Consider the following 11872-nt stretch of genomic DNA (forward strand, 5'->3'; position numbering starts at 1 on the left):
ATGCTTCAGTGATATAGCACTATAAAAAGGGCAAAAGTTCCACTATACAAGAAGACACAACATGAATATACCGCCAGTCTCCCAAAACACGCACCTCGCACAACATACATGCAACACAACGCATACATGGGAGGCCGTCCTTACATGACCATAGCTGTTAATAGGACGTTAATGAATCAAACAAACAAACAAAAACAAAGAAAAAACAAGTAAGGACTAAAACACAGATTGTAAACGTTTATTTGATAAAAAAAAGGTTTGCATGGGATAAAATATAAATTTGGCTAAAACACATGAGAAAACTCATGCACAATGTTGATGAAACGATGAAATGTTGAGTTGATACGATGTATGATGAGAAAACGTCATATTTTGCTTAAAATACCGATCTCTTTGAGATAATTAAAAATACGATTATGTCTGACGGCATGAAACAAAGTGTACATGTCGCAGACATCGTAGTATTTATCTCGTATGTGTTTAAAATCAATACAATGCAATAAAATATGCTCCACTGTGAGAGGAGAATCACATGCATGGCATGTAGGAGGATTCTCCCCTCTTAATGGATAGGAATGTGTAAAATATGTGTGTCCAGTTCGGAGCCGAGAGAGAACAACTTCCTCTCTCTGCGGTTTCTCCGACTGGACAGTTTAACAGTTTGTTGTTTGTTTCGGTAGACCACCTTTGTTGCCAATGGTGTTTGATGGCTGAGTGAATTGAAGGTTCGATGTCGGTGTATGGTAGTTTCAAATCTGTTTGTGCTAGGCGAAGAGCAGTCTTAGCTGCTTTATCAGCCTGTTCATTCCCCTTTATACCCACATGACTGGGAATCCAGAGATAAGTAATTTGAGTTTTAGAAGATAATCGAAATGTTCGGATCAAAAGATTTTGGATTTAATGTGTTTCTAGGGTTTCTTGATTTCAAAGCCTGAAGAACCGAAAGAGAGTCTGAACAGATGATTGCCTTTTCAATGCGGTGTTCTTCGATATGGTCAAGAGCCAGACCGATAGCACATGCTTCCGCAGAGAAAATGGAGGCAACATCCAGGAGTCGGATAGAGGAGCAGTGATTAGATGTACAGCATAGTGCTGAAACATTATCACCATCTTTGGAGCAAATTTAGTCAATGAGCTACTCTCAACCTGGAAGGCTGCGTTAGCCTAAATGCCCTGTTCAATTCTGGCTTGCGTTAATCCGCTACAAAAACCGTCATAACGGAGCAAAAATTTGTTAGCTGGATCTTCATAGCTTCTTTAAGTAGTATGTCCATCTTGGTTTCCGAGAATTGGTCTAAGTTACCGTTGCCATTTATCCCAGCTCAAACAGTCGATCGCGGTCGACTCCAGGACATCATGGACATCAGCTCAGCTGACGGAGCATGTCGGTAGAGGCGAAGATTTCCACGCCGGAGACCCGGGTTCGATTCCTGGTCGGTGCACTCGACTGGAATGTGTATTTTCTCTATTCTTCTTGCTTGTTTGCTTGATCAATCAACGTGCTACCAACAGCTATGGTCATGTAAGGACGGCCTCCCATGTATGTGGTGTGTTGCGTGTATGTTGTGCGAGGTGCATGTTTTGGGGAGACTGCGGTAAATTCATGTTGTCTTCTTGTATAGTGGAACTGTGTGCCCTTCTTATAGTGCTATATCACTGAAGCATGCCGTCGAAGACACCTCTATTCTTCTACATTGTCATTTGTGCAATATGATTAAAATACAGATCCTTATTATCACTACGTTGGATAAGAGGATCTGAGAACATCCCATTAGGGGTCACGTCAAGACGACCTTTTGTAATGGCCAATCAATTGGCACTGCCAGAATCTTGACTGGGGACGAAATAGTTTGAAAAAGGCTGTCCAAATTATTTCGTGTATGTAATCATCTCGCCCGAAGTGCACAACAAAGCTAATTGTATATGTAAACTGGGGCGAAAAGACGTTTTCAATTGATGTTGTAAGGTGTAGAAAAACTGCATTTGCTCTGAAACACACGTAGTATAAAGGTCATGTGGACGTGACCCCTAATGGGATATTATTGTCAGATCCTTTTGAACAGAGTGGTTATAAGGATCTGTGTTTTAATCAGATTGTCATTTGTGTCGCAGAAATAGTAATTTCACGGAACATCGGTTATCCACATGTTCGTCCAATATTATGTGGGCCAATTCGACCCAAACGATTTGGTCATTTCGGCACATTTCTTAACCATAATGGTGCTGAATTTTTCTGTATATAGATAACCCCCAGTGCTGAAACAATCTGATTGAAATACAGATCCTTTTAACCACTTAGTTCAATATATGATCTGACAATATCCCATACGATGTCGCGTTCGGATGACCTTTTACCACTTGTAATCCAGATCAAAATACATTTTCGACACATTTCTACGTCAATTGTTAACGCCATTTCGTCCCAGTTAGCATATACATTTAGCAATATTGTTCACTTTGAGCGAGATGACTACATACACGAAAAAATAATTCGGACAGCTTTTTCAAACTAGTTCGTCCCCAGTCAGGCCAGTGCAAATTTGATTGGCCATTTCTAAAAGTCATCCTGACGTGACCCCTAATGGATGTTTGTCAGATCCCAAACGTAGTGATAATAAGTATCTGTATTTTAATCTGATTGGTGCGGAAATTGTTTGATTTTTTTTTTCAAAAATCAACATTTTTTTTCATGTTTAAATGTTCTAAGGAATGTGATGCAAGTCCTAAATGTCATTTTATGACCGACATATGCATAAAAACTTAATATTTTCTTACATTTAGTAAGCAGTATGTGTTATGGTTAAAAGACTGAAATGTAGATATAGTGATGTATTGGACAATTTATCTTAGTATTCAGGCCAAGTTTCCAGCATGTATAATGATGTAGGGGAGATAACTCTGTATGCTGAAAGTAATATTCGTATCGTAGAGGTTCCACAATTCCGTAAAACAATATGTAACAAAATCCCAGGACTTAAAGGTGACAAACATAGAAATCTGAAATCATATATTAACTGCAAATATATATACATTATGTATTTTTCTAAGATAAATTACGACTTAAAAAAATTAAGGTCGACGAAAATTGCCGAAATTCAAATAAAACTGGCGAAGTGTCTTTGTATCTCAGAGAAAATCTGTACGGGTTACCTCCCCTTGAACCGGAAGCGCTGTGACGTCATCTGAGCCAAACAGCACACACTACCGGTTTATACACTACATAGAAAAACTCAAGCTAACTATGGAGTTATCCGATAATGATCAGAGCGATTACGACGATATTCCAGAAGTATCGTTTAGTTTAGATATTTGTCCATATATGTATGAACCTGTAGCACAAACAGACACACAGAATGACTGTAGTTCGCCAGAATTAAGCGAAGACAGCGACGATTCCAGTCAGGACGACGGCGGCAGTACAGAATGGTTAGTTTACTACACCATGCTATTTACATTTTTTGCATGTCTTCCGCTGTTCTGTGTGTAGTCTGAAGTCAGAACCGCTATTTACAGTTTTGAAACTGTTCAAATTTCTGCCCAGTGATACTATGTCATTCCAATCATTTGATTGACATCACCAGAAGATTGTATTTAGTTTGATTATCTGATCAGCTGATGCCAGTGATGGGGGTAGCCGGATCATGTTTTCACTCGACGTAGCCTAATGAACGTCTAAAAATGTCGTGTAGTATTAAACCCTGACATTGAAATTTGTTGCATTGCAGTACCACTCATGCAAAGCAACAAAATAATAATAATTTATTATAATCAGCTGCCCCCCCTTTTTTTTTACAATAGTCACGTGCACTTATAGATTGAACTTCAATTTTAATAAAAAAAAGCCGATGAAAATAATACATATTGTGCACGTCTACATTACTTCCTGTTAGTGCTAGATATAAACCACTTCATTTCAGTGAAAACACAATGAAAAACAATAGTTAAATTTCATTGTTTATTTATAATTTATCATTTTGAAACACTAACACACACATATATATACAATGTACTGAATTAATTTAATTGTTGCAAATAAACCAGGCAGTCATATGGATGTTATGATGACTGCTGATGATTCCAAAAATAACTTACAAATAATAAATCTGCAACATCCTGTTGAATCTGGCATTCTTATTTAGCTGTTTCAGCAATTATATCAATATAAATTGTTTATTTTTTATATTTATAGCACTTCCTGAAGTCAATAATTCTTAAGCAAGAGTGTACTTGCCAACAAATATCTGAAACTATATACATACTGTATTAAATTGAAACAGTTAATTCAAACTACAAAATCAGTTGATTTTGGTCATTAAAAACACACAAGAGAGACTCAAAAATATCCCAACAATACTGATACTAAACATTCATCGTGAGTTGTTCTCAAACAACCAAAACAGTATTAACTTTAATGGTAATCTTAATTGAATAAAAAAATTTCCTTGAACAGGTGTTCTTGTAGTTTTTGCACCCCTATGCCCACAAGTGAGGAGCGAAAATGTTGCCACGATATGGACATTTTACAGGAGAAACTAGAAGGCATTGAATGTATAACTCAGCATGAAGGATTTGCAGCAAACTGCTTAAACATCCATGTTCTGGAAACATCCTTCTACGAATATGCAGAAGAAAACGATGTTTCACAAGAAAACATCCACAGGTACTTGATCAGATCTACATTATAGTTTCTTTAATCATTGATTATCGCTGGACTAATTTCATTTTATGATCAAAGATATTTATAGCATAAATGATATAGCATATATAGGGGCCACGGTGGCCGAGTGGGTAAGATGTCTCTATCTATAGCACAATTATAAAGATTTTGGCACATATTATGTTAATTAATTTATACCTACATATAAAAGGGTAAATTTGTTAGAAGGTTAAGCATTTATAACTTGTGTCTGTCAACTTTATGCAATTACATTATGTACATTGCTTTGTTTTCTCTCTCTTTAATTTAGAACCTACAGACATGTTGCATATAGAAGGTTCATAAGATGGACGTGGAAAGTTCTAGGCAAGAGAAATCGTAAAGTAATACCATCTTGTGCTGTCTCTGCTATTAGAAGAACTTTTCCATCAGAACAGTTCACAGGGTTTCTCTATCCTCGTTTCTAACTGAAAAGTTAGGGTTTTGTATATAGAGGAACATTTTCCATAGGGACAGTTCACTGTGTTTATCAGCCGTCATTTCTAACATGGATAAGAGTTAAATCTCCTGCAAGTGTTTTGTATAACAGTGTCTCTGTCATAGTTGGTGATCACTGCTCTCCGTTGTCCAGAGATGGATGGTGGAGCAGGATCAATCTCTTGAATTAGTGCTCTCTGGGCCTGGCCATAGCTGCTAAACATCTCTCTCCTGACTACCACTTCCTCCATAAGCTCTTGGATGTAATCTGTCAATTAAAGAAAGATACCATTATCAGTGTAAAAATGTATCTGTCATTTGTCTTTATATTAATCACCTTGTGAAAATGGTCGGATTATAAAATAATACAGGGATCAAATAAGAGTATATTACATAATGATAAGACTATCAATGATTTTCTTACTCAATAACTTCAGGGGCGTACCTTTTCGATTGGGAAAACCCTACATTGCATCTTTCTTGAAACTGTTTAAGAGTTTTTTTTCTTTATTTGGTAAAATATTTATATAAACTTGGAAAAATACAGCAAAAAAATCTCTATTTGGCCTTAAATGTACCTTAAAGAAATCTCAGGACTACTATTGACCAGTTGTGAGGAATTTACAGAAGAATAGTTAAAGGATGTAGCAAAATCAATATAAATTAATTTTATTTACCAAAGTTCTGCTTGACTTTAACTTCTTTTGCCACTGGATCACCTTTCCTACTCTTAGGAAATGACACTCTGTATTGCCCTTTTCCATCCTTCATTGCCTGTGATCTTGATGAATTAGCATTGAAGTGAAGTGCCGCAAGGCAGACTCTGTGAAATAAAAAGAAAATTTTAGAAAAGGTGAAAGATTCCAAGAGCAATAACAAAACAATTAGTTATTAAATTTTGAACATGTTATGTTGTTGATTGAATATATATTCATGTGTTTGTTTTGATTCAGTCAACATTTTGTTATCTTGTGCTATGGACTTATATATATGTTAGTTTAGAAAGTTATAACTACAACAATGAACTATCATTCACTACCTGGCTTTCATCTGGTTGTAAAAGTAGTGTGTTGACTTTGGTGCAAAGAAGTTCACAATGTTGTGGTAAGATTCGAGGCTTGACGTCTGTTCTGCTGGAGACAGTTTACCAATGTCCTTCAGAAGCAGTTTACTGTGGACAATCTTTTTCACTTCTCCCAAAGCCTTGCTACCTGAAATGATAATACAATGTAAAATTAGTGTTTCCTTACACTGACACAGTACACCCATCAGCTAACAATGTATCACAATTAAAAAGTTAAATAATTAAAAAAAAATCTTGCTGTAATTATATTATATAGTCTTTATAACATTAATAAACTTTTGGAACCTAGCCATGTCAAGGTTATGGATTTTTAACACACTATACTATTCAAGCAAACAGCAGGTCAACTTTCTTTATCTCATTTCAATTTTGTTATTGTGAAATTAAGAAGTAGCAACATTTCAGTCTGTTTGATGTAATCAAAAGTTAAAGTTATTCACTTCAACAAACTTCTGTCTTCTTCACAGCATAATTAGTAATTTCGTCAAAAATTACCTGGTATGTCTGTTTCCAATAATGTTTGAAATAATGTGGTTGTACTATGAGTTAATTCTTAGTTATACCTGGCTTAAACCATATCCTGTCAAGATTTCCATGCTGGCAGCTCTGAAATTTGTCACCATGACTCTCGTGGATGTTAGCTATGTGATTAGTGATGCTAGTCCACTTTTGGCGTACGAGTTCCCCATCACCATCACTGCTGGCAGCACACCAATACACATGGTTGCCTATGGATCTTGCCCATTGTCCGACCAATGCATATTTCTTTGTCTTGCCAAGAGCTTCCAACTTTTTTGTAGACACCTGAATACCAGAAAATATTAGATTAATGACAAGGTCAGAAGATAAATAATTGATGCAAGGCAAATGTATGGCCATTGATCTGGATAAGACTTAATTATTAATATATAGTTTCATAGAAACTCAAGTAAATTATATATTCAAATAGCAGTCACAACATAATCATAAAATGTTGTACTGCTATATATTCAATTATAAATGTCAGTTAAAGAACTACAGGTAAATATAAGTTATAACCTTTTGAGAACTTAACACTATGTGACTGTATAATAAAGTGGTAGAATGCAGGGACTGGTGTACATAAGTTATGCATAACAATTAATTAGCTAAAAGAAGAAAGTACTATTTATTTAATTACTCTTTTGAAATATATGAGATTGAAATTTAAACACTTGCCTTTAGCAACATGCCACACGTCAAACCAATGGTTGATACTGGGACATTCTGTTCTCATGAACTTTTTCACCTGACTGTGTCTATCTGTAACTAAGTCTGATATAGTCATGCCTTCTTCCTGGAGATGATGTAGTGCACGTTTCAGCCCTTCAAGTTCCATACCGTAGGAGTTTTTCACTTCATTTGACTGTAAAATTGATATATATTATCATATATACACACACACAAATTATTTCACTTATTGATTTGCCAATTGATTCAGACTTTTATATGTTCTGCAGATCTCACAATGTATTACATTCTTGATCCATCATGTGTTTTATGTGTATAAATATTATTAAAATATCTAAAACAACAAGAAAGTTTAAAAATAACTATAACAATGTCACAAATACTTTATATTACACTTACCTGAACAAGTTGTACGTCAATGACTTTTGAAGTCTGTGCATCCATTAAGGTGTAACTCCCATATTTGGCAGTATGGCCTGGTGAAGAGCATCGAGCATCACCCCCAAGTTTAAGTTTTTGACCACTATTTCGCAGTTGTTCAAACATAGTTGACTGCTGAAACTGCCAGCAGGACAAAGTGGAAGGAACTATGTAAGTCCGTTGCAGCATATTGTAGGATGTACAACACAGTCTGGAAATGCCTGCATGGTGCATAAAATTTAAAGTCTTAACTGGACTATTTCCACTGAAAAATATTGCACTGGCAATAATGATATTTCCCCAAGGCATAGATTTTGAAAATGGCTGACTACACCACTGCCGTGTAAAACCACACATACATCTTGAAGAAAAACACACACATGTCCCTATAATAGTTCTTACATGTTGCAAACTTGTTCTCATACAATCTGGACAGGAATCTAAAAGTTCCATCAGACACTGTTCAAACACCACATACTTCTTGGCCTTGTCCGGTTCAGTTTCCTGAGTATCCATGTTAACTTGTTGATTATCAGCAGTTTCATCATTATCGTCCTCAGTCTCACACGTCGGCACCCAGTCAGGATCATGTGTTGATGAATCAACCTCCTCCTGATAATCATCCAGACTCTGGTCTGTTCCAGTTTCCACTACCTGTACACATTTTTTATATCTGGTACACTGTGTCGATGTGTTTTCCATCATACAAGTCGCTTGAACACCACATGAAGATTTTGGTCTAGCTGAAGTCACCTGCAGCGACACATGCCGTCGTTGCTGTAAGAGAAAATTAAACAGATATAATTTATTAAAACCTTCATTGAAAAAAAAAAATCAAGATAAAAGTACTTCAAAAGGTAATTCCATTCAACAAGTTAAGTTTTCTTAATGATCATTAAAATTAAAGTAAGATATTTCCCATCCACAATACTCCAGGGGTTACTATCACTGATGTTATATCCACCCCTGGACCATCCTCGATATTCCAGGGGTTCCGATCACTTACGATCTCTACACCCTGGACTATCTCATAGTGAAATTGAAGGCAGCTCAGCGGAAAACATTTGACCAATCACAGGCTAGCAAAGATTTCCTTTGAAGACTACAGAGAGAGCGACTAACACATCAAAGCCACACAGTCAACCACAGTGTACCGTTATACGGCTCTTTTGATGTACATCAAATGACTAAATTACCTGTTCTATTCTGTTGCCTCTAGTTTTACTATGAGATAGTCCAGGGGTGTAGAGATCGTAAGTGATTGGAACCCCTGGAATATCGAGGATGCCCCTGGACTATCTCATAGTAAAACTGGAGGCAATTGAGGAGAAAAAAAATGATCCAATCAGTCAATCACAGGCCTCCAGAAACTTCCTTTGAAGATTTCAAAGAGTGATGCCCCACTTCAAAGCAACACAGTGTAAATATACCATTCCTTTGATGTACATCAAGGATCATTACCAGTTTTACTACATGTATGAGATAGTCTAGGGGTGGATAGATATATATAACCTCCATTAATTACAGTAACCCCTGGAGTATGAGGAGCATATTTCCTCATCAAGGTGTTTTCAAAACATTCATTTACAAATATTTACATATTCTAAATGATGAAAAAGTATTAAATACTTTTCCTTTCTTACAGGTACATATGATATATACTTCTGGTAATGCTAAAGAAATATAATATATCAAATCTTGTAATAAGATGTATTTAAAATTGTAGAATTGTACAATTATATTTGACTCTGTATAACATACCACTATATTGTAGGAAGTCTGACATCCAACAGAAAATCTCCCTGTATCCAGATCATCTGTCCCAACACATTTGTCCCTGGGGCCTGGTATTTCTGTCTGTGTCTCAATATGGCACTGGTCTGGTCTGTAGTGCACACTGTCATATTCATTCTCATCCTGATGCATGTCAGTGATATCAGCTAACATCTAACAATAAATATTTTTGTCTATTAGAATTTATTTCAAGGATATATAGATTTATATACATTTGCTTTTTTGTACATGTTAATGATGCAATATTTCAATACAGTTAGGTTTTTTTTTCAATATAGCCTAGCTACTGTTTTAGCAGAAAAAATACATTTGTACACCTTCTGACTTGTGTACCTTGATAACCTGGTAGCCATATTGGAACCCATGTTACTGCACATGTTTGGCCTATGTTTTAACTTTTGTTGATTTTTTTAACATGGTATAGATATATAATACTCGCACAATGAAATTATTTTTCGTTAAAAATCCGTTTTCACACATAAAAAACGAATGTTTACTTAAAATGCATAACATACCTCAAATCTTCGTCTTTTCTGTATCGCACGACTGTAACGACTCCTTGATGTTGACCGTTTCCTGCTTGGTGTTTCATGATAAACAGAGGGGGTTCGATCCCTATTTGCTCTTTCACTATCGACATCTCTAGATGTAGGCGAAGAAAAGTTAAAAATGGTGGGGACAGCATCCGGCTTCAGTCTTAAGGACTTAGGGTCATATCTGATGGAGCTCACAATGCGGGGATCTTTGGTAAAAGATTCAGGTGCAAAGTGTACCTGACACAGTCTGCTGTAATCCGTCGGCACGAAGTCTTTCCTCTTTAATCGAAGAGTCCATTCTTTACGTAGCCTTGGGAACTTCGGGAATGTAAACAAACTTATCTTCTCTCTGTTTCCCGTTTTGTTCGTACAATTAAATGCCGCACACTGAACCATTGTTTACATATTACGACACGACCGAGTATTTGACATATGGCGCGCTCAGCTGTCATCTGTCATCTGCGAGTGGCTCAGATGACGTCACAGCGGAGGGGACGTAACTCGTATCGGAATCCTTCACCGAGAAAACGACACTGAAAATCGGGTTTTTTGTTTCAGGCAAAATGTTACAAAAGCATTATTTTTTTTCTAAAATTTAAGCGGATATCGTTTATTATGATAAATTTGAACTGGAAAATACATATATCATAATGTAAACTTAGTTTCTATGTTTGTGTCACCTATGTTTGTCTCCCTTATAACCTCTGGAGGTGCTCTAACTGACTTAGCCCTTCATCCTTCTGGATTTTACTTAGTTAATTTTTTTCTAAAAAAATGTTTGTAATATATTCAGCAAAAGCTACTGTATTGTTGTACCTTTATATATAATGTTTTGAATATATGAATTGAAAATGAAAATAAACATCTTTGAAACTGAATACGATACAAGATGATGATACAATTCATCAGTTTTATCTTCATGTCGTTGTAGTCAGGAGACAGACATCCTTCTTATCTGCATATTTTCATACCAATGTTGACAACAAATATTTCCGCATTAGTAGGCTTTTTGATGATTTTCAAACCTATGGAATTCCACGACCTAGATACAAGTTATAAATCAAGTGAGGGGAACTAAAAGTAATTATCCATATACAAATGTAACCTTTGTTCAAATAGGGACCGACGAGGCGCATCATCCAAGCCGTACATAATTCTGAACGAACTTTGTGGAGCCAGTTGTCCTTCCCGCTCTAGGCAATTTTTAAAGACATCTTTATAGGGTTTTCTGATTTATTGCAACGGTGAATAACCTTCCTGGCCACGATGAGGGGCTTCAGAGTTGTCTGTCTTGTTTGTTTTGATTAATTAACGTCCTATTAACCCTAGTAGTGCTGAATTGTCTCATATTGGGATAGTACCGAGTGCTGAATTGTTTTGAAAAAAAAATAAAAATAAAACCTTTTTTTTTTCTTCATTCTAAAATACCAAGAAGCATCCAAATAATATGTTGGATACATTCAATTGGTCATTTGAAGGTCGATTTTAAGTAAAATATAGCTCTTTTTATTCCTGTCTGAAAAATGTGGCAAAATTCAGGTAAGAAAATAACAAAGCTTTAGAAAAAAAAAATTAATTGTTGTTTGCTTTTAAATATTATTTGTACACATCAGTACATGACCTTCTTCTTTTATTTTGTCAATAAAATCAATCACAACTGATTATTGAAAAAAGAAATAATAAAAAAAAAATGTT

General features: G+C 35.8%; 2 protein-coding genes across 2 annotated transcripts; one reads left to right on the top strand and one right to left on the bottom strand.

The window, feature by feature from the left end:
• The first annotated feature begins 2980 nt into the window (after positions 1–2980).
• Positions 2981–5124, top strand: LOC138313558 (P2X purinoceptor 7-like). The gene is made up of 3 exons (XM_069253954.1): positions 2981–3426; positions 4451–4660; positions 4968–5124. The coding sequence occupies exons 1-3, from the start codon at positions 3242–3244 to the stop codon at positions 5122–5124; spliced, it is 552 nt and encodes a 183-aa protein (XP_069110055.1). The 5' UTR covers positions 2981–3241.
• On the bottom strand, positions 3942–10841 carry LOC138313559 (uncharacterized). The gene is made up of 8 exons (XM_069253955.1): positions 10157–10841; positions 9609–9794; positions 7827–8624; positions 7378–7602; positions 6782–7007; positions 6174–6345; positions 5812–5957; positions 3942–5402 (listed from the first exon to the last, which is right to left on the bottom strand). The coding sequence occupies exons 1-8, from the start codon at positions 10571–10573 to the stop codon at positions 5200–5202; spliced, it is 2373 nt and encodes a 790-aa protein (XP_069110056.1). The 5' UTR covers positions 10574–10841; the 3' UTR covers positions 3942–5199.
• Positions 10842–11872: the final 1031 nt, after the last annotated feature.

The sequence above is a fragment of the Argopecten irradians genome, unplaced genomic scaffold (assembly GCF_041381155.1).
Source record: "Argopecten irradians isolate NY unplaced genomic scaffold, Ai_NY scaffold_0743, whole genome shotgun sequence".
NCBI lineage: Eukaryota > Metazoa > Mollusca > Bivalvia > Pectinida > Pectinidae > Argopecten > Argopecten irradians.